The sequence below is a fragment of the Mesocricetus auratus genome, unplaced genomic scaffold, assembly GCF_017639785.1.
Source record: "Mesocricetus auratus isolate SY011 unplaced genomic scaffold, BCM_Maur_2.0 Super-Scaffold_100026, whole genome shotgun sequence".
Lineage (NCBI taxonomy): Eukaryota > Metazoa > Chordata > Mammalia > Rodentia > Cricetidae > Mesocricetus > Mesocricetus auratus.
Window position 1 is genome coordinate 16,178,879 of NW_024429207.1, and position 24,187 is coordinate 16,203,065.

General features: G+C 42.3%; 1 protein-coding gene across 6 annotated transcripts in view; it reads right to left on the reverse strand.

The window, feature by feature from the left end:
* Positions 1-810: 810 nt before the first annotated feature.
* Trmt9b (tRNA methyltransferase 9B (putative)) overlaps positions 811-24,187 on the reverse strand; it is a 64,162-nt gene continuing 40,785 nt past the window's right edge. For 5 of the 6 annotated variants that reach the window (XM_040731812.1, XM_013110703.3, XM_040731813.1 and 2 more), the window contains 2 exons: positions 13,760-13,933; positions 811-8,567 (listed from right to left, as the gene is read on the reverse strand). In XM_040731812.1, coding sequence (XP_040587746.1) covers positions 7,552-8,567; positions 13,760-13,933 — 1,190 coding nt within the window. In that variant the 3' untranslated portion in view covers positions 811-7,551. Of the gene's footprint in view, positions 8,568-13,759; positions 13,934-24,187 lie in introns of those variants that run through there. The other variant, XM_013110705.3, reaches the window with a different exon arrangement.

The following is a 24,187-nucleotide window of genomic DNA, read 5'->3' on the forward strand; positions in this document are numbered from 1 at the left end:
GGACAGACAGCACATGGGGGCCTGCTCCTGTCTCAAAGGGCTCCTTGCTACGGAATCTGTCTGAACCTTTCTCTCCAGTGATTACCCTTTAAGGACTGGCATTCTCAACTGAGTGGGGGCAGTATAGGACCCAAATACTCTGATTTCCCACGAGCGGAGTGTAGGGGAATCCATCGGGGAAAACTGAAGCTAAAAGTTTTCATCCAACTTCAACTGTCTAGAAAGGTGTGTTGGTAGCACACACCTTTAGTCCCAGCATTCCGGAGGCAGAGGCAGGCGGATCTCTGTGAATTCGAAGCCAGCCAGGTCTACAAGAGCTAGTTTCAGGACGGCCTCCAAAGCCACAGAGAAACCCTGTCTCGGAAAAAATAAAGAAAAAGAAAACGGTAAAGCCTGCCATATGCCTGGTAAATAAATAATTTTGGAGCTAAACTGATAGTCAACACTTCAAAAACTGAAGATGAATGCAAAGAGGAAGAAGTGACAACCTCTAAAGACAAGAGTGAGAGGTATGTTTGACCTGGAAGATTCCTGACAAATGGCAGGGCACATGTCTGAAGGCTCCAGCCCTGAGTTCCTGTCCCTACTCCACTTTTTTTTTTTTGCCTCAAGCTGACATGATTGCTACTTTGAGAGCACAGATGAGGGACTATCAAGCAGCTGGATGCTAAGATACTGTTGCTACTGGATCCCATCTCCTTGAAGCTCCACAGAAGCCATAATGGTGCCAAGTACATCTCTGTCATCACTCTCCTGACAACCAGCAGATGGAGCAGGTTGAAAGTCAAGCAACATAAAATGCACACAGTGTTACTTTGGGTTGCTCTACCACATCTTTATTAGTCTTAAAATATGCCTTTTAAAAAGTAGATGATCGTCTTTTTATTAACCCATTAAAGATATTGTATTGTTAGATAGTTAGCCTGGCTTCCAGACAACAGGAACAGAATTCAAGTGCAAACTTGTCCAGTTTTGTTGAAGTGTAATGAGCTTTGGATGAGTGACCTGAACAGCACCTGCCATGAGACTCTCAAGGAAGAAAAGCACAATTCTGCTTACCTAGCACTATTATTAAAGGGTACACACACACATAAATAAACAAATGCATATCACAAGCATACAAATTCAACTATTTTTAATATCCGTTACAAAAAGATCCTGGTCATTGTTGGTTAAGGTGAATAAAATACCTTTAAGTTACAAGAGTCAAGATCTTGTTTTAGCTCAATTTGTGCTCTAAAACTATTACTTGATTCCTCTGGAGGAGAAAAAGAGTTGGGGTAACTCCGTATTGCAGGAAAAAAGAGCTTTACACTTTTGACACAAACACATATGTCAACACCAGAGAAGGCTCGAAAGCATCTAGCAATCGTCTCAAATGTTCCCGAAACAACAACAAAGCCAACTCGATGTAATGAATTTCTATGGTAATTGCTAAGTTAATGTTTTCCACAAGTACGCACGAGAACTTTCTTCTTGGTCAGTAATGACAGCCAACATTGGAGGTCTAGAAATATGCATATGCACATGTATATTCACATATATATTTAAGAGCATCTGAAGAACCTGGGACATATTCACATACATGTTCAGAGTGTCTTGGATCTTCCACTTATATGTGGGTCTTAAATATTGCCAATGTTCTGGATAAACAAACGGGAGACTTTTGAATCTTTACCATACATGGACAGAACATCTAAGCAGAAGTTTTAGGATTGATGCATGGGAAGGATTCTTGTCTTTCATAATTTTCCTCTTGAATGAACATAAGTGCTTATATACTTTGTCTAGGGACTTTGGTGTCTGGTTATACTTGCTATGGAGGAATTGCTATAACTCACTTTCTTCCATGAGGAGGGAGGAGCCTTAGACAAATAAATAACCAATGTGGAGAAAATCACTTGTTTTCATGTGGTTGAGTTAATAATTAGACTAGACTCAGCTCAATTTTTCCCAAGTCTAGTGGAAAGAAAGACAAAGCATGTTTTTGCCACTGGGCACCCAATTGGATATCAGCTCTCCCAAGTGACACACCAGATTGGCCAGATAGATTATCTGGCAACAGAATGTGATCCATTGTCTGTTTATAATCAATTGGAGGAGAATCTTTACAGAGTAGGGACAGTATGTGTGGGGACACTCCTACTACTGTGGGACATTGTAGGTCTGGGGGAACAACACACTATACAGCTCGGGCTGGAGATGCAGCTCAGTGGGTAGAGTACTGGCCTAGTACGCATCAGGTCCTGCACTTGATCCACTCCCCCGCATAAAACAGGAGGATTAGACGGTCAAGGTTATCCTTGAGTACATCATAAATTCGAGGCCAGACTAACATACATGAGTCTCTGTTTAAAACAAAACAAAAACGTTGTATTCTTCATAGCCTGCATTTTCTGTTTGATTGTTCCCCCAGGCTTCTGTTTCTCTTTCCTGCAGAATACTGTTTGTGCTGATTTCAGTCCTTCATTGATGATAGCTCCCCCACCCCCAACCCCCTTCCCAAGACAGGGTCTCACTGTATGGCCTGGGCTGTCCTGGAACTTGCTCTGTAGACCAGACTGGCCTCAGACTCATAGAGATCCACATGCCTCTGCCTCCCAAGTGCTGGGATTAAAGGCGTGGGCCACCTTAGCTGGCTGTGATGAGAGCTCCTTTTAAGTTCTTACCCCAGTTTTGTACATAGCTGAGGGTCTGAGGATGCAGTTCATAGTATCAAAACAGAGTTCTGCTTTCTGAGCTAAAATGGGATCAGAGGACTTGAATAACCAATGGGGCCCCTGATCTCCTTGCATTCCCATGGACTGTCCTTTGCTAGATGAACAGGTATTAGCATTCCTGTGTCCATTGATGGAAGGAGCCCGACTATGCATCTGTCTTTGAGAAAAACTTGTGGTTACAGCATTTCAAGTCTGAATATATTGGATCCCTTCAAGGGATGGACTAATTACTTGTTATTATGTAATTTTAATGAGATCATTGTTTAAGTAGCAGATTGCAGTGCAGAAAACAGGTGCAATTGTAGGAAATGAGTCTGAAAAATAACATGATTTGGCTTACTAGGGGCCTGCATGCCTTCCAAATGAGTTCATATCTCATCCTCCAGGACACATTCTTTTCAGAAATACATTTACAGAGCAAGTGTGTCAGAGGGTGGCCATTGACCTGTGGTGAGCTCAGCTAAATGAAGTGTAGGTGTTTAAGACAGGCATTCTTCATGTTAATTAATATGCATGTGTGATCTCTTCATGTTAATTAATATGCATGTGTGATCTTTGCCACCACCTCCACCCCAGAACATGGACTTAAAGACTGTGTTTTACTAAACTGTAAATATAATATGATCATAGGCAAACAGCAAATACAAAAATTGTTCCTGAAGGACACATGAGTCTTAGGGCATTAAGTTTAATGTTATGTGCAACTCAGGACCCCAGATATGTCATGGCCTCTCATCATTTGTGTCTGGGGCATTGCAAGACTCTTAATAAATGGAATAAATGATATCCCTGGGTTAGTCTTCAAGTTCTTCACTTATAAAACAGGAAACTACACATATGTTTTTAAAAGATTAGAGAGTTGTGGAAAAGTGACCAGAGTGTTCTGTGACCAAGGACTTTTTTTTCCAAGTTAAATTGGTATAACTGAACAAAGGAAAACACAGGACTGACAGAGGGCTCAGGGAGTATAGATGCTTGCCACCACCCATGAAGATCTTGGAGAAATGAACCAACTCTTGGCAAGCTGTCTTCTGGCTTCATCATACCCATACACGTACATGAAGACATAGGCAGACAAACACAAATAAACACATATAGAAAATAAAAAAGGAAACAAAGGGGAGAGAGATGCATAGTCTTTTCTTAATCTGTTTAATGCCTTTGTACAGGGCCAATCATAGTTAGCCTTGAACATCCTATTACTTGTTTACACGGAGCCTGGGACCCAGCAGGTAGGCATGTGGGGAACTGTGGTTAGAAACCCAGGCTGGAGCCAGATCATCTGGGTTAAATCTCAGCTCCGCCTTTAACTAACTGTGTGAAACTTACTGCCCCTGTAGACTCTGATGATTTGGCACTTTTTTTCTGCCTTAGATTTTATCTGCAAAATGGGAACGTAATTCTACTTATCTGCGAGAGCTGTGGAGAAGGTTCCAAACAAAATAATAAGTGTCGGCTACTATAGTTAGCTGCTATTATTATTTCCCTTCTTTTTCTGTTCAGGGAAAGAGAAGCTTGTCTTAATTCGTTCTTTGTAGTCTAGCTGTAGAGTTAGTAGCCACTCCAATTTCCTTCTCTCTCCCAAGTTTTTAAAAAGAGATTCATTTTTATGCTCTAATTCTGTCACACCATCCTCCCCTGTGTGTGTTTGTGTCCAAATGTGTGTGAGTCCATGCATGTGTGAGTGTAGGTACCCTCAGAGTCCTGAAGAGGCATTTATGAGCTGCCCAGCATGTGTTCTACGAACCAATGTCAGGTCCTCTGCAGGAACTGCAAATACTAAGTCACTACACCACCCCTCAAACCTCTCACAACTCATTTTTAAGGCATTTACTCCCCTACCAAGCACACTTAGAGTTCCATTTTCTATTCTGGGAGCCCATATATTTGAAAGAGCCACCAGTGTTCATTTGTTCGGTGGCAAACAGTATGCAAGTACATTCACATTCCTGGTTTACTTTCGAATCATTTCCTGTCTGGCTTACCTTCAGTTTTTGCCGACTCAGATGAAGGTCAGTCAAACACACAGGAATCTTTGGTGTGTAGAACCAGGATGGAGGAGAAGGGAAAGCTAGAAATGGAAATTAGTGATGGACTGCATGGGAATGTGAGGTAAGAGGGAAGGATCATATCTGTATGACAGCCAGTGCTGGGTGCTGCAAGTCTGTAGTCACCACAGCACACTGGTCAAGTTTCATCACTCTGCCAACGAGCTAACAAAATAAAACAACACAACAAAAAAACCTCCAAAACCTACTAACTGAGAAAAGCTAACCAATTACTTGCTGCCGGGAAAATATTATCTTGATTTCATCTTTCGTTTATGTCAATGCATTTGTCTGTTTATGAAAAGTTCCCCCACGGAAGCCAGTGAAGCACCACTAGTTCAACGTCCAAGGAGTCTCTCATAACTTCCCTGAATTTTCCCTCCATGGCAGACAGCGGGACTCTGTGTTGACGTCAGCAAGGAACTAGAACAAGCATCATGTTGTCTATTAGCAGGGAGAACGTTTAAAGACCACTTCAGCAGATCAAACAAGCCGGTGAGGGCTGATAGACACATACTGTCCTCATTTATACACACTTATGGCTTGTGTTTCTCTCTGAGGACAACCATAAAGATGAGCAAGCGTCTGAATGATCAAGATATTTACATTAGTTTTCAATGGCTTTTATCATTGAGAGGCAAAAATTGAGTGGAAGAGTGCTTTTCACAAGGATCCTCCGAACAGTGGCTACCCAGCCACTAGTTTTGCTGATTATACACTATAACATCTGGATACATAGAATTCTTGTGTTCTACAAAGAGCAAAAGATTGCTCTTATTCATATTCACAGCTCTGTCAATGCAGTATGAAAATCTTTGTCTTCTCTCTCTCTCTCTCTCTCTCTCTCTCTCTCTCTCTCTCTCTCTCTCTGCCAATAACCATTCCAAGGCCTTTTAATACAAAGCGGGGTGTATGTGTATTTTATGAGCTTGCTCAGACACATTAGCTGGCAAGCTATCCTGTCACAACCTAATGAACTGAGTTCCATATAGTGACCTCTGAGTGGCATGTTACACCCAGAGAGGGGTGATGTCAAGCCCAGATGTCTAGCCAGATGACAGTAGTGACAACAGACCTCAGAGGCAGGAAAGCATAGTAAGGAGGCCATAACACCAGCTCAGAGTCACCATTTCTCCCAGGAAGTCACCTGGACTTGAAGTTTAATGCCTTAATTTGAAAAATGGAAGGCACACTCCCATAAATTTTAATTTCTACTTCACCCCTATGTCTATTGTCATTGCTTTCTTTATAAAATGTGCATCTGAGTTTGGAGCAAAGAGCCTCAGAGAATTCCCAATACTATTTTAAAATCATCTTTGAATTTTCTTCAAAAGTAGCTCCATTCTATTAAGTTCTAGCAAAATCACTGAAGTGGGCAAACACCAAATAAAATTGAACCACCATGATTTTTGTTAATTATATAGTGGAAAAAAATAAAATGAAGATTGGATTTCTAATCCAATCTCCATCATTATATTGGTCCAGAAAGTACAATGACTATTTGATTTTCTGCTTATTAAAGGGTGATCTGGAACCATATTCTTTGGCCAACTTATTTTTGTTTCTCCCGAGTCTGACCTCTAGTTATGTCATAAATTGTTCCTTGGGATCCATGACACAGAATTAAACAGACTCATAGTTAAATTTAAATAGAAGCAGCAATCTTGCAATGCCCAGGCTGACCATTGCTTTATAGAGTACCAGAAATTCAACCTGTAAGTTTTGATTTTGTCTTGATCATTAATGTAATAAATCTACTGTGTTCACCTTCAAGAGTATAAATGCCCAGGCATGTAGCAATAGATAGCAGTTATGTGCCCAAGTGCATGGCACTTTTCAGATCTCTCCTTATAGCCAAAGGAAAACTGGTATAATTAGACTCTTAGATATTTCAGACAAGCATTTCTTTGGTCACGTTGGGCACTATCTCAGTAGGGTATTTATGCTTCTAATACGTTTGGGGAAAATGCCACCAGAAGACTTATTACATCTAATGCTGTCTGCATGCTAACAGTTTTTATTCTTTTTCTTCTATCTGTGCATGGATGCTGATTCTTGGCCATGCTAGCTGCTTCCTCTAACTCTGAGCCACACCCTCTGCTAACAGTGCCTTTAAAAACCTTTGAAGCAACACTGAAGACAGTATTATTTACAGTCACCACCCTGAAGGACATTTGCATGTGGTTTAGAGAGTCTGGGGCAATACTTGTGTTTCTCTGCATCATATCAACTTCTCTGAAGGCTTGAAGTAGATAGAAGCAAAGCCTGGAAACAAGACACTCCCACAGTGAGCCTCAACGAATTCACACCCAGCAGCTGAACAGATGTCCTTGTTACCTCACACTGTTACAAGTAACCACCTGAGGGCCAACATAATTTATCTATATAAAAAAATACTGCTTCTCAAAGGTATATTTAACAGCAGAATATTAGAATATTTAAAAACCCAAAGATAATACTGACATTTGACACAGTCGTATTATAATATTTTCCTCTCCGGGAGCAATAAAATCAAGCCTGTACTGAAGTGTGTTCTATTGCTTCCTCAGATTCCTTTATTGACATTTCAGCAGGCACACCCTGCGGCGAATGCAGTAAGCCCCAGGTTCTGTGCTTACTCAACTATCCAGAGGACCAGGTCAAAGTGCCCAAGGACCATCTCGTACCTGGATTTGAAAACAATGAAACAGGATGGTGATTCGGGTGCCCACGTAAGTCCCAGTGGACAGATGACACTGGAGGTGGGAGGGGCACCTCAAATGCCTCTGCCCCGTGTGATGCAATTATTCCCAGCTCCCCCTTTTCTCTGCGATGATGCACCAGTTGCCATGGTCATTGCTGGCACTCAGAACCTGCAGCTCGGACACACTCTCCTGCAGCAGTCCAGACAGCTCACCTTCCCGGAACACGTGGTAGTAGCGCATGAAGGCTCTGGAATCCGGGGCATCCCGCTGCTCCTCCTCATAGCTTGGGTCTTCTGGTTTGGGATCTGTTGAGTCGAATGCAGAAACTCTCTTTAGCATTTTTCTGGCAGAAGGATCACTGGCATGACCTGCAGTCACACTGTCTCTGGTGTCAGTGGCGTCCAGAAAATCGCTTCCCTCCTTCCCCCCGCCCACTCCTCCCTCGTGTCCACGGAAATTCTCTGAAGCGCCGGTTGCTCCCAGCCAGCCGACGTGGCTTTGTGAAGTTGTGTCTACAAACACTTCATCTAAGTTTGGTCCTTTTGCTGAAAACGGTTCCTGGGGATGGAAGTCTAAGCTGGAGTGTCTGGAAGGCTGACGGGACACAGTGCTGTTGGCCCAACCCTCTGTGATTTTCATGGGTCTGGCTCTTTCAATTTGTTTCCTCAGGGTTGATTCATCCAAAGACCTGGAGAAAAACCAGGAGCGAAAAGATTTTCCAAAATTGTTATACAATCCATTCTCTTCCTCATCTTCCTTCGATATATCTTCATGGGAGGTTCTTGCCGCCGCAGGCCCGTAGTCCATGCTGTGGGACCGCTTGGAATCGCATCTGCCCTGAAAACACACTGCGCAGCCGCATGCAGAGCCAGGGCCCTGGTAGCCTTGGCTCATGGGATGCCCACACTGATGCCCCCAGGACTGGTGGGATTCTGAGAGCAGCCCGGAACAGAATGCACGGTTCCATGGCACAAGCACGTCCTGCTTCTCGAAGTGTCGGTTCTTCTGTTCCATTGCCCAAACGTAAATCATCAGTTGGCCTCCGGGAGCTAAGACCCTGGCCATTTCCTTTATCGCTCTAATTCTTCTTTGTTTTGTAGAAAAATGATGTATGACTGAAAAAGACAAGCAGACCAAAACAGAACTTAGATCTCACTGCGCATACATACATCGTATGCATAAACAAACATACACACTGATGCGTTTCCAAAGACCGATGACGCAATTCTGACCTAGAGAGAGCCTTGTCTCAATAAACTGGGGAAACAACACGGGTCTGTGTACCGGCTGGTTTTGTGTGTCAATTTGACACAAGCTAGATTCATCACAGGAAGGAGCCTCTGCTGAGAAAATGCCTCCATGAGATCCAGCTGTGAGGCATTTTCTCAATTAGTGATCAATGGGGCAGGCCCAGCCCATGGTGGGTAGTTGTCCCTGGGCTGCTGGTTCTGGGTTTTATAAGATGAGCTGAGCAAGCCAGGGGAAGCAGCCAGTAAGCGGCACCCCTCCAGGGCCTCTGCATCAGCTCCTGCTTCTGGGGTCCTGCCTTACTTGAGTTCCTGTCCTGACTTTCTTCAGTGTAAGCCTACTAAGCCCTTTCCTCCCCAGCTTGCTCTTTGGTCACTGTGTTTTGTCGCAGCACTCACAGTTTTATTAGGCATATTTTCACCAGAAAATGTATAGAAGTGCTGGTTTATGAGATCCTGGAAGGGTTTAAAACAAGCACCGTGTCAAGAGGAAACCTTCTTAGTCTTTGGAACAGGACCTATTACATCGATCAGGGAGGAGACTGGTTCCAAGCACAGCTGAGAGACTCCCGATCTGATGTGGTCAGCACTGGCAGAGAGCGGCTGAAACTGGCCTCTTTGTGTTTACATCATTAAGCTGTTAGTGATGATTTTAAACTAGAGATCTCTGTGGTTTGCTGGCCACAGAGATGCAGTGAGTATCTAAAGAGAAAGTCTGATATATATATATATATATATATATATATCCTAACTGTAACTGACATATAAGTATATATATAAGGAGATATATATATATATATATATATATCTTTCAGAGAGAGAGAGATCACTCAATAATACAATTTGTTTTATTTTCTATCTTTTTAAAAAATTTTTGGGTTCTTTTTTTGTGTGTGTGTGTGCTTGGGTGATTTGCCTGCAAGTATGTATGTACACCACGTTTGTGCAGTGGCCAGGAGGGTGTGTTAAATCTCTTGGAAGTGGAGTAAGTGACAGTTGTGAGCTGCTTTGCAGTGTTCATAGAGACAGGACACAGCTTCTGGTGTGTGACAACTCACTGCTTTGAATTTGTAAAGCCCAAAGAGGGGTCAGGGGAAACATGTTAAAACAGAACTAATTTCATGCAATAAATATCTCTTTGGAATAGACTAATAGGTCTTCAATTTTCCAGGATTCTACCCAGTTTCAAAGGGTGTTTGTATTATGTCCAAAACAAAGTCTTCATTTATTGATAAATACAGAAGAATGCATTTATTTTTTGTTTTTTCGAGACAGGGTTTCTCTGTATTGTTTTGGAGGCTGTCCTGGAACTTGCTCTGTAGATCAGGCTGGCCACGAACTCACAGAGATCCACCTGCCTCTGCCTCCCAAGTGCTTGGATTAAAGGCATGTGCCACCAACACCCGGCTTAGAAGAATGCATTTTTAATTATAATCTTATGCAGAAAAGTGACTCTTAATGTTTTAAATTTATATTTAACAGGGAGTGGGTAACAGCTTTTAAAACAAGCGCTTTTTAAAAATTTTTATTTATGCGTTTGTATCTGTGTGAGAAAATACCATGTGTATACAGGTGCCTATGGAGACTAAAGAGAGTGTTGGGCCCTCTGGTACTGGAGTAGGCAGCTGTGGCCTGTCTAACCTGGTTCTGAGAATCGAACCTGGGTCCTCAGCAAGAGTAGCAAATGCTCTTAACAGCTGAGCCATCTCTCCAGCCCTAAGCCAAATGTTTTGAGGGAAAAAGAGGATTAAGGAGGAAGATTTCCTAACACATCTCAAACGTGCCATATACACTCACACATACATACATGTACTATATACACCACATACATGTTCTGTTAGAAAGCACTATGTCACTATAGTGAAATCTGTCTGAAATGCCATTGCTGAGAGACTATGCTGAAAATTTAAAAATTAAAAGAGTATTTTTGTTTGTGAATCATAATCATAACTTAAATGCAAAAATAGTATTCCATATATGCACTCCATATATATATTTGGAACAATTTTCCTGTGGGGAGGATAAAAAAAATAACTTCAATCCAACTTTTGGATTACAGAACCAAATTGTGACAGCAGATTTCCTTTAACACCCTGTCACATCTTTTATGACTTGCTGGTGTTTAACTTTGCAAGAGCGTAGGTCTTGCTAAGCACTCAGAACCTAGGGGTTTGGCGGAAAGCGGGTTTAAAAAAAACGTTAGTGCCACTGACATTTGGAGCTAGATCATTCCTGTTGTGGGAGAGCTGCCCACTAGCTGACAATGCATACGTACACCTGTCCACTTATGAGTCCCCCCAAATGTCTCCAGACATAGCTCAGTGTTCCTTGGAGGGTAGGGGCCGGGAGGGATAGAGTTCTTCTTCAGAGTTGGTGTAGTGTGGGTAGTTGATTTACACTAGTTTATGCTGTTGGATTCTTCTAGACTGTTTACTGAGCTGCTCTAAAGGCAGGAAGTGTTTCTGTTTCAAATCTGCCAGGGAAGCCCGATGAGTGTATAGCCAAGAATGACAGTTGTCTCTGTTACTGAGACTCCAAAAGCAAGAAAATAAGGAGAGAAAAAGATATGTCTTCATGTCAAGACAAACGAGAAATGCCAAATATGCAATTCAAAATAGGGAATAAATATATATGAATGTGAAAGTCTTGAAATTTCTCACAGTGTTATTCTAAATGTGAAATGTGATTGAAAAGGACCATATCATGTTACCTCATAGCTATAGTTCCCAAAAGCATGTTTGGCTTTTCTACTTAAAGGGCTATTTTTGTTTGGTTTATTTATTTTGAGTCAGTACTTCTCTGTGTACGCCAGGTTGACCTCAAACTCACGATGCGCCTGCCTCAGCCTGCACAGGGCCGGGATTATAGATATGTGCCATTGTGTCTATCAAGGGATCATTTTCAAATAAAAGTAGTAAGAATGTGTGATAGTAAATTTCAGCTACTATAACAGAATGCCAAAGACTAGGTAAGTTATAAACATCACCTCTCTTAGGAAAACAGTACATACATCTCTCTTGTGACAACTAACTCATTTCCACCCTCAGCCTTCACACATTCAGGAGGGCCATGGCAAACTCTAACGTAACCTGTGGAAGGGCCACAAATGAGAGAGTAGCGTGTTCCACTTTCTGTGACGGAAAAGCATAGCCCTTATGCTGAGAACAAAGAGCTCAAGAAGAAACACGCGCATTTCTCAAACACAGAAAAGCTATCAACACCGTCCTCTCCTCCACAGTAGCTGAGATGCGCTGACATAGCCTCTTGGAGTTGAGAAACCAACATGAGCAGAAAGAGAGCAAAGTCTCCTTCCGAACTCTCTTTAATTCCTAGTTCTTTAGGAAAGTGACCATATAAAAAAATCTTTCCCGGCTAAAGATTCCAAGCGCAGCATGGTATTGTTTAGGTAAAAAAAAAAGTTTGATATATCTGTGTCACTTCAACCAAGACTATGTCCACAGGAAGTGGGACCTTTGGGAAGTCACCAGGCCCAGATGTCCTCCTGGGTCGTGGGATTAGTGCCATCATAAGAAGCCAGCAGGCTTGACGCTCAGCCTCTACCTCTGCCATATAGGGAGTCAGTAAACAAAAGAAGAAGATGGAGGCATCAGCCATCTGCAAGCCCCCCTAAGGACCTGGCTCAGCTGGTTCTTTGATGTAAGAAATAAAAAAATCTGTTGTCTTAAAACACAGCAGCCCATGATGTTTTGTTACAGCAGCCTGCATAGATTGATGTTTACAGCAAAATGCACTAAACGTTTTCAAGAGCAGGAAGTAAGACAGAATAGGGGAGGTTCCCATGGCAACCACCTTTTACTGTTCCTAACCATGTTTACAGGGTTGACTGCTCTAGGGTTACACACACCCAGGCCTGAATCTTTCACTATACAAAGATACAGTTCCCACCTGAGGAGTCCTGGCAATCTCTCCTCTAGTTCAAGAAAGTATAAGTAGTATTATTCTATAGTTTACTAATCTTTTAATCATGAATGGTAATCAGCTTCCATAAGATCATCTGGCTTTGGTAGAGTTTGTTATATCAAAAGGTTAATTTTAAAAAAATGTGTTGAGTCAAGCAGCTAGCTTTGTAAAAATTTTAGAACGATGAAGAGTTTAGTAGAGGATTCCTGTATTTTTGATTGATTGGTTGATTCGTTTGTTTTGAGACAAGGTTTTACTATGTAACCTTGGATGGCCTAGAGCTCACTATGTATACCAGGCTGGCTTCAGACTCACAGAGATCCACCTGCTTCTGTCCCCCAAATGCTGAGAATAAAGGTATACAGCACCACGTCTGGCTAGAGGATTCCTGTAATATAGGTCTTCCTAGCACAATGAGGTATAACCAACTCATTGCATGTAAAGAGCACCAGGTAAAGCGAGCTCATATATGCATGCATGTTTCAGGCATGGATTTTGTTGTTGCTGTTATTTTGTTTGCTCTGGCACTGAGTTTATTGGGATGATAGACTCATCAACATCTAGAATTAGGAACACAAAGACATGATAAAACAATGCAATCTGGGACCAGGTAAGGCCTGTCTTTTCCAGGAACTTGAATACCAGTGAGTGACACACCAGTCCAGGTGGTGCTTAGTTCTAGAATTTCCTGCTAACAAAGGGAACTGTTGTGACCTGTTATTTTCAGTAACATGACACCTGAATAATCTACTTTATGGCAGGAGAATCTGTCCTGATTTCAATACAGAAAAGCATGTTTCCTAGGAAGCTGAGTCTGGCGCCTTAGACCACTCAGCCACCCTAACACAACGAACAGCACATTTTCAATGGGTGAAAGCTCTAACATTTTTCATGCACATAGTAAAAGAAATGGGTACACAATAATAAAAAATACAATAATAATAGCCGGAAGGTTTAAAATTAAAACAACATATATACCATAAATGTATTAGGCAAGAGTCAAATAAGTCAAGCAGTAGAATATATAAATTAAGTAAAATACATTGCATAGACTTCTACAAAGAATGGACACTGAGTCATGTGATTAGCTTGACTGTGGTTTTTCATGGCAAAGTGTGATTGTGGCCTGGCTGCCTTACCTCCTATGGAGATGATAGCATCGAAGCCCTGGTCCCTAAAGGGGAGATTAAGGTTGTCACATACCATGACTTCACACCCTCTATTCCGGGCAATCTCTACCAGAGGCCCACAGTAGTCACAGCCCAGGGTATGTACTTGGCTATTCACTTTTAGATACTTTCCAGTTCCACAACCTGCAAGAGAAAAGCCCGTATTACATGCTGTCCTTACTGAAAAATGCAAGTTAATTTGTCCTATAACAGCTAAAGAAACTTTATATTAAACGACCAAGACAACGCTTCAGCAAATACTTACATAATTTCATATGGAAGAGAGGAAAGTCAGAGAGGCAGTGCCCATGGGTTTCAACATATCAGCACAATCCAATTACATGAAATGGCCTGTCCCTGGGAAACACAAGTTCCAATACCCAGAAACTGAGGCCGACAGTGAGCAGTTGGTATCTCTGTGTTGATGTATAAATCTCACTTTGTGTGTGCACGCTCTGTCAGATGTCCACTCCAATGGCCAATGGATCTTACCAATTTCTGATCGTGTTAAACAAACTATGGCTAATGGCTTTTCAATGTCTAGAAATAGAATAATCTATGCAATCAAATGTGGTTTTAAACATATGAATGTGACTGAAAAAGAAAGTAGCATCTTTTCACGTATTCTCAGGTTAATGCTAGGTACAGGACATTTCTGTTAGGTCAGCCCATGGCGCTAGCAAAGAATTTAAAAAAGGAGACCATTTTGACATTCTTTTCCTAGTGGCAAAGACTGAGGCCAATCAAATCTTATAGTATGACAGAGAGTAACAGGAATGACAGATTATCTTGGAAAAAAACAAAACCCTATCATTTAGCACCTTCCATCAAGATCTTTTTTGAGACTCGATCTCACTGAATTACCCAGGCTAAATTCCTGGGTTCAAGTGAGTTTTCCCACTTCAGTCTTCTAAGTAGTTGGCAGGCTAAGTTATGCCATTGCACCCGGCTGTTAGTATGACCTTCAGTCTGGAATCCATCACCAAGGTCCTTGCCAGAGGCATTTGAAGCAACCAAGCGAGCTGATTTTGTATCCACTGGCATTTCGTACTTAGAGATTTTTCTGCAGCCCCCAAATATATAAATATTCAGATGAAAAGTTTCGCTGCTTCTGAATAACACTAGGGACATTCTTTATTTTAATAACTCTTCTTTATGCCTAAGAGTGGAATTTCTGGGTCTTGTGGTAGACTGAGTCCCATTTTCCTGAGGAATCTCCATACTGATTTCCAAAGTGGCTGTATGATCCAGACTCCCTGAATATAGTGTCAGTGAGGAGGCCTCATCAGTCTGGGGCCTTGGGTAGTAGATCAATGTTCACTATGGCGTACGAATGAACTTTAGGAGCCCATTCCACATGGAGGGATGCTCTCTCAGCCTGGACACATGGGGGAGGTCCTAGGTCCTGCCCTGGATGAAATGACAGACTCTGGAGATCCCCCCAAGGAGGGCCTCACCCTCCCTGGGGAATGGTGTGGGGATTGGGTGGGTGGTTGGGGGGGAGGCTGGTGGAGGAACAAGGAAGGAGGAGTGGGAGAGGGAGCTGGGATTGACATGTGAAGCAAGCATGTTTCTAATCTAAATAAAAACATATATAAAAATATCACTTCTTCCAGCTAGCCCAGCTTCAGGTGAGATTGGGTCCCTGGCTGGGACCACCCGCCCATCACCCATCCCCCTCCATCTTCGGGGCCGCTCCCGGCTTCCAGAAGAACCGCCCACACAGGCCCCTCCAAGACCCCAACCCAGCGAGCCCAGCTTCAGGTGAGATTGGGTCCCCGGCTGGGACCACCCGCCCATCACCCATCCCCCTCCATCTTCGGGGCCGCTCCTGGCTTCCAGAAGAACCGCCCACACAGGCCCCTCCAAGACCCCAACCCAGCCAGCCCAGCTTCAGGTGAGATTGGGTCCCCGGCTGGGACCACCCGCCCATCACCCATCCCCCTCCATCTTCGGGGCCCCTCCCGGCTTCCAGAAGAGCCGCCCACACAGGAAAGAGATCAGCCCCTCCAAGACCCCAACCCAGCGAGCCCAGCTTCAGGTGAGATTGGGTCTCTGGCTGGGACCACCCGCCCATCACCCATCCCCCTCCATCTTCGGGGCCGCTCCCGGCTTTCAGAAGAACCGCCCACACAGGCCCCTCCAAGACCCCAACCCAGCGAGCCCAGCTTCAGGTGAGATTGGGTCCCCGGCTGGGACCACCTGCCCATCACCCATCCCCCTCCATCTTCGGGGCCGCTCCCGGCTTCCAGAAGAGCCGCCCACACAGGAAAGAGATCAGCCCCTCCAAGACCCCAACCCAGCGAGCCCAGCTTCAGAAGAGCCGCCCACACAGGAAAGAGATCAGCCCCTCCAAGACACCAACCCAGCGAGCCCAGCTTCAGGAAAGAGATCAGCCCCTCCAAGACCCCAACCCCAGCGAGGGCAGCTTCAGCTTCAGCTGCAGTAAGGAAGGAGACCAGTGGAAACAGAAAGCCCCCACCAGCACCCACTGGAAGAAGAGATGGGAAGAAGACAGAATAAGAGATCACTCAGCAATAGAAACACCAACACGACCCCACCAGAATCCAGGGATCCAACACCAGCAAGACCTGAAAAGCACTACATAGATGAAGAAGAGGAGACAGACCTTAAAAGTTATTTCATGAAGATGATGGAGAGCCTCAAAGAAGAAACGAGGAAATCCCTTAAAGAAATAGAAGAAAAAACAAACAAAAAAATCCATGAAATGGGGGAAAAATTCAAGAAATAAACAAATCTCTCAAAGAATCTAAAGAGCACCAAGAAAAAACAACCAAGAAAATTAAGGAAACAGCTCAAACAGTTGAAGGATTGAAAGCTGAAATAGAAACGATAAAGAAAACACAGAATGAAGGGATGCTGGAAATAGAAAAGCTCGGTAAACAGTCTGGAATTACAGATGCAAGCATCACCAATAGAATACAAGAGATAGAAGAGAGAATCTCAGGTGTTGAAGACTCATTAGAGGACATAGCATCGTCAACCAAAGAAAATCTCAAAACCAACAAATCCTTAACACAAAATATTCAGGAAATATGGGACACCGTGAAGAAGCCAAACCTGAGAATAATAGGTATAGAAGAAGGTGAAGAACTTCAACTTGAAGGTACAGAAAACATATTCAACAAAATCATAGAAGAAAACTTCCCTAACCTAAAGAAAGATATGCCTATGAAAGTACAAGAATCTTACAGAACACCAAATAGGCTTGACCAGAAAAAGAAGTCACCTCGCCATATAATAATCAAAACATCAAACCTACAGAGCAAAGAGAAAATATTAAGAGCAGCTAAAGAAAAAGGCCAAGTAACATATAAAGGCAGACCTATCCGAATTACACCTGACTTCTCAATGGAAACGATGAAAGCCAGAAGATCCTGGTCAGATGTCCTACAAACGCTAAGGGAACAAGGATGCCAGCCCAGACTACTATATCCAGCAAAGCTCTCAATTACCATAGATGGAGAAAACAAAATATTCCATGACAAAGCCAGATTTAAACAATACGTATCCATGAATCCAGCTCTACAGAAAATGCTAGAAGGAAAACCTAGAGCCAAGGAAGATAACGACATTCACAAAGACACAGGCAATATAGAATCATACTTTACAAAACACTAAAAGAAAAAGGGAGGAGAAACTACACAAAATAACTTCACTAACAATAAATCAAGCGCAAACAAGGATCACCAATCAATGGTCATTAATATCCCTCAATGTCAATGGCCTCAACTTACCTATAAAAAGACACAGGCTAGCAGAATGGATACGAAGACAGAACCCTTCCTTCTGCTGCATACAAGAAACACATCTCAACACCAAAGACAGACGTTATCTCAGAGTAAAGGGCTGGGAAAAGATCTTCCAATCAAACGGCCCCAAGAAACAAGCGGGCGTAGCAATCCTAATATCTAACAAATTAGGCTTCAAATTAAAATCAATCAAAAGAGATGAAGAAGGGCACTTCATATTCATCAAAGGAAAAATACATCAAGACGAAGTCTCGATTTTAAATATCTACGCCCCAAATACAAAGGCACCTACATTCGTGAAAGAAACATTACTAAAGCTCAAAATGCACATAAAATCTCACACACTAATAGTAGGAGACTTCAACACTCCGCTCTCACCGCTAGATAGGACCTCCAGACAGAAACTTAACAAAGAAACAAAAGAATTAATAGAAGTTATGACCCAACTGGGTTTAACAGACATCTATAGAACATTCCACCCAAATACAAAGGGATATACCTTCTTCTCGGCACCACATGGAACCTTCTCTAAAATTGACCACATAATAGGAAACATAGCAAATCTCCACAGATACAAAAAAATTGGAATAACCCCTGCATCTTATCAGACCACCATGCATTAACATTAGAATTCAACAATAACACAAATTGCAGAAACCCTACAAACTCATGGAGATTGAACAATGCACAATTGCACCATCCCTGGGTAAAGGAACAAATAAAACAAGAAATTAAAGACTTCCTCGATTTCAATGAGAATGAAGACACAACATACACAAACTTATGGGACACTTTGAAAGCAGTGCTGAGAGGAAAGTTTATAGCACTAAGTGCCCACATGAAAAAACTGGAGAACAGTCATACTAGAGAATTAATAGCACAGCTGAATGTTCTAGAACAAAAAGAAGCAAACTCCCCAGGAGGAGCAGACGCCAGGAAATAATCAAATTGAGGGCTGAAATCAATCAAGTAGAAACCAGGAAAACATTGAGAAGAATCAATGAAACAAAGAGTTGGTTCTTTGAGAAAATCAACAAAATAGACAAACCTCTGTCCAAACTAACCAAAAGACAGAGAGAGAACATGCTAATTAACAAAATCAGGGATGAGAAAGGGGACATAACAACGGACTCTGAGGAAATCAAGAGAATCATCAGGGCATACTTTGAAAATCTGTACTCCACAAAATTTGAAAATTTAAAGGAAATGGACAATTTCTTGGATAGATATCACTTGCCAAAACTAAATGAAGAACAGATAAATAATCTAAACAGACCTATAACCCCTAATGAAATAGAAGCAGTCATCAAAAGTCCCCCAAACAAAAAAAGCCCAGGCCCAGATGGCTTCAGTGCAGATTTCTACCAGAAATTCAAAGAAGAGCTCATTCCAATACTCGTCAAAGTATTCCACACTATAGAAGCAGGAGGCTCACTGCCAAACTCTTTCTATGAGGCTACAATTACCTTGATACCCAAGCCACACAAAGACACAACTAAGAAAGAGAACTATAGACCAATTTCCCTCATGAACATTGATGCAAAAATACTCAATAAAATACTTGCAAACCGGATTCAAGAACACATCAGAAAAATCATCCACCATGATCAAGTAGGCTTCATTCCAGGAATGCAGGGATGGTTCAACATTAGAAAATCTATCAATGTAATCCACCATATTAACAATCTGCGAAAGAAAAACCACATGATCATCTCGCTAGATGCTGAAAAAGCCTTTGACAAAATCCAGCACCCCTTCATGATAAAGGTCCTAGAGAGATCAGGGATAACAGGAACGTACCTGAATATAATAAAAGCAATATACAGTAAACCAACAGCTAACATCAAACTAAATGGAGAGAAACTCAAAGCAATTCCTCTAAAATCAGGAACAAGACAAGGCTGTCCACTCTCTCCATATCTCTTCAATATTGTACTTGAAGTTCTAGCTACAGCAATAAGACAACAAAAGGAGATAAAGGGGATACAAATAGGAAAAGAAGAAGTCAAACTTTCATTATTTGCAGATGATATGATAGTTTACATAAGTGACCCAAAAAACTCCGCAAGGTCACTCCTAGAGCTGATAAACACCTTCAGCAATGTGGCAGGATACAAGGTAAACTCAAAAAAATCAGTGGCCCTATTATATACAGATGATGAAGTGACTGAGAAAGAAATCAGAGAAACATCACCTTTTACAATAGCCAAAAACAGCATCAAATATCTGGGGATAATGTTAACCAAGGAAGTGAAAGACCTGTATATCAAGAACTTTGTGTCTTTGAAGAAAGAAATCAAAGAAGATACCAGAAAATGGAAAGATCTCCCATGCTCTTGGATTGGTAGGATCAACATAATAAAAATGGCAATCTTGCCAAAAGCAGTCTATAGATTCAATGCAATCCCTATCAAAATTCCATCACAATTCTTCAAGGACCTGGAAAGAACATTAATCAACTTTATATGGAAAAACAAAAGGCCCAGGATAGCCAAAACATCCCTATACAATAAAGGAACTTCAGGAGGCATCACCATACCTGACTTCAAGCTCTATTATAGAGCTATAGTCCTGAAAACAGCTTGGTATTGGCACAAAAATAGGCAGGTAGACCAATGGAACCGAATCGAAAGCCCTAATTTTAACCCACACACCTATGAACACCTGATTTTTGACAAAGAAGCTAAAACTGTACAGTGGAAAAAAGAAAGCATCTTCAACAAATGGTGCTGGCATAACTGGGTAGTGGTATGCAGAAGACTGCAGATAGATCCATGTTTATCGCCTTGTACAAAACTTAAGTCCAAATGGATCAAAGATCTCAACATACATCCAGCCACACTGAAACTTTTAGAAGAGAAAGTGGGAGATACTCTTCAACGAGTTGGTACAGGAGACCACTTCCTAAACATAACACCAGTGGCACAGGCACTGAGATCAACAATTAACAAATGGGACCTTCTGAAACTAAAAAGCTTCTGTAAGGCAAAGGACACAATCAAAAAGACAAAAAGGCAGGCCACAGAATGGGAAAAGATATTCACTAACCCTACATCTGACAGAGGGCTAATCTCCAAAATTTACAAAGAACTCAAGAAACAAGTCTCCAAAACACCAAAGGATCCACTTGAAAGGTGGGGTACAGAGCTAAATAGAGAATTCTCAGTAGAGGAGGCTAAAATGGCCAAGAGACACTTAAGAAAGTGCTCAACATCCTTAGCCATCAGGGAAATGCAAATCAAAACAACTCTGAGATACCATCTTACTCCTGTCAGAATGGCTAGAATCAAAAACACCGAAGACAATTTATGCTGGAGGGGATGTGGAGAGAGAGGAACACTCCTCCACTGCTGGTGGGAATGCCAACTCATACAGCCTCTTTGGAAATCAGTATGGAGATTCCTCAGGAAAATGGGAATTAATCTACCACTAGACCCAGCAATTCCACTCTTAGGCATTTATCCAAATGAGGCAGGTTCATACAACAAGGGCATCTGCTCCACTATGTTCATAGCAGCATTGTTTGTAATAGCCAGAACCTGGAAGCAACCTAGATGCCCCTCAACTGAAGAGTGGATAGAGAAAATGTGGTACATTTACACAATGGAGTATTACTCAGCAGAAAAAAACAATGGAATCTTGAAATTCGCAGGGAAATGGATAGCACTGGAAGAAACCATCCTGAGTGAGGTAACCCAGTCGCAAAAAGACAAACATGGTATGTACTCACTCATATATGGATTTTAGATATGGATCAGGATAGGGCCAGTCTGCACTTCCACAGATAGAGAGTCTGGGAAACAGGAAAGAACCTAAAAGATATGCATATATACATAGTACCCAAGAGAAGAGGATGGAGACAAGATCCTCTGAATGGATGGGGAACAGGGCGAGGGGGGTAGTGGGACCTGGGAAGAATAGAGGGGGTAAAGAGGAAGGGAGTTGGTCATGGGGGAACAGGAAGTTGAGGGGGTGGGGGTAGAATAGGGGGAAGAGGGAATCATAGGATCGAAGACAGATCAGGCACCAGAGTGACCTCGAGTGATCTAAAGGTATAACATCAATTGGCAAGCTAAGCAATAGTGGAAGGACCACCTCGAATGCCCATTCCTGATAATGAACTTGATGTCTATAACTATCCGGGAGCCTTCATCCTGGGACTGATGGAAGCAGAGGCAAACACACATCTAAGCACTGAACTGAACCCAAGGAACCCAGTGACAGAGAGAGAGGAATGATGAGCAAATTGGCAAAGAATGGGCTGGCAAAACCAGCAGAGACAGCTGATCTGAACAGGGGAGTGCTGTTGGACCCCAGACGGACAGTGGGGAGGCCAGAATGGGACTGATCTGGACCCCCCAAATGTGAGTGTCAGTGAGAAGGCCTGGACAACCTATGGGGCTCTGAGCTGTGGATCAGTGTCTATTCCTGGTATACAATCTGTCTTCATGTGCCTATAGCACAAAGAGAGATGCTCTCTCAGCCTGGACTCTTAGGGGAGTGCCTTGACCCTACCAAGAGTAAAATGATAGACTCTAGACATCCCCTATGTGGAAGTATGTGGCAATAGGGTGGGAGGGAGGGTGGAAGGGGAGTGCGGGAGGAGGGGAGGGAGAGGGAACTGGGATTGACATGTAAAACAAGCTATTTAAAATAAAAAAAAAACTAAAAAAAATCACTTCTTTAATATACTGTTTTCAAGACTTTGAGACAAGAACAAAGAGAAGGTTCCTTGATGTTAGCTGTGACTGGAGGGGAAGGGAGTAATAAAATAAGCCTTCCAGTGTTATTATTTCAATATAAATGGCTGAGATTAGATACCCATTTTAGATGACACAGCCGCAGTTCCTAACGCTTACGAATAAAAGTGGTTGCCGTTTGAAGACAGTCACAGGGAAACTATAAATCATATTGCAGTTCAAAGATGAAGTCCTGTCTGTGTCAAAGATGATAGCCCCATTTTAATAAATATCTTGAAAATTCACTTCTCCCTTCATTGACGTGAGAGATGCATTTAGAGAAAAGAAAGGGGAAATCTCTTCAAAGATCCTGTTAGGAACATTTTCATAAACCACGACAGGTAGTGGGGCTACTCAGAAAACCATGGGCAACAAGGAGGCTAGGGTCTCTTCTCTTAGTGCCTAGTACTCTGGTACTCTCAACTCTTCCCACCTTCATTTAAAACAGTATTGCTTTGACCAGAACCTCCAAAAACAATGCAATTGCTTATTTCTAAGTGAACAGCCTGAGATGCTGGCAAGGGGAGAACATTCACATCACGAGGAAGTCAGGACCATCACCAAACTAGGTCTTCCTATAATCTTGGATGTATCATGAACATTCATGATACCATGGCAAACCCCAGTCCATACAAGTCACTCTCCCTGTGATGGGTAAAACCACAGAGACAGCTGCCCCAAGTTAATGCGAGCTCACGATTATGGACTGACAGCTGGGGAACCTGTATGGGACCAAATTAGACCCTCTGAATGTGGGTGACAGTTATGTGGCATAATCTGTTGGGGGGAGGGCCCTGGCAGTGACACCAGGACCTATCCCAGGTGCGTGAACTGGATTTTTGGAGCCCATTCCTTATGGAGGGATACCTTGTTCAGTCTTGATACAGGGGGAGGGACTTGGTCCTGCCTCAACTTGGTATGCCAGACTTTGTTGACTCCCTAAGGAAGGCCTTACCTTTACTGAGGAGTAGAGAGGGGTGGGAGAGGGTGGGGTTATGGGAGAAGAGGGTGGGGGTAGGAGAGGGGTAGGGAGGCAGAACTGGAGTTGGTATGTAAAATGAAAACTAAATTAAAAAAAAATAGAAACAAACAATCACTCTCCTTTGCAGAATCTCATTAATGATAACCATGCCCAGGACTGAAGCGAGATTCCAGAGAGTGTTTGTGTACTCACTATTTTCTAAGTTTTGTATTCTGTACCACAAAAGGTCTATAGAAGATCACAGAGCATGACACCAGTTCATCAGAACCTTTTAGGTCAAGATGAGTGAATGTTTGCTGAAAATTACAAAATGAATATTTTTCTAAAGTTTGTAGAAATATACTACTTGTTTTTTTGTGCTTGGAATTGAACCCAGGACCCCACATACTCAGACCAGAAACAACTACATGTAAAAAAAAATAGTTCTTTGTTAATATCTCACCTAAAAGAGTTCTTTTTCTATTTTTTCTTCTAAAGAGACAAGTATTATGCACATTTTAAATTCATCTCTTGAGTCCAGAGTTGAGGATCTCTGTCATTGGCCAAGGATAGTCTAGCCACACGGGGATGGTATTCTTAATTTTTATTGCATCAAATGAAGGAAAGGCCATCAGAGAATTAATGCCAATGAAAGACAACCATTGAAACTGAGAATGCTGACAGATAAAAGTCAAGAGGAATCTTAATTGTTAAAGAATTCATTTTGAACACAAAAATACCATTTTCATTGTTATTAGGGCAGGTATTTCTGGAGTTAATTATGAGCAGAATCTTGCTGAAAAAGAATCCAGCTTTGGTCTTTCTCTTACTTTATGAATGGATCTTGGTAATGACTTCAATTCACACACTGCCCTCCACTCTGCATGCAATAGATAGTCAATGAACCAGTCACTTCCGGGTAAAT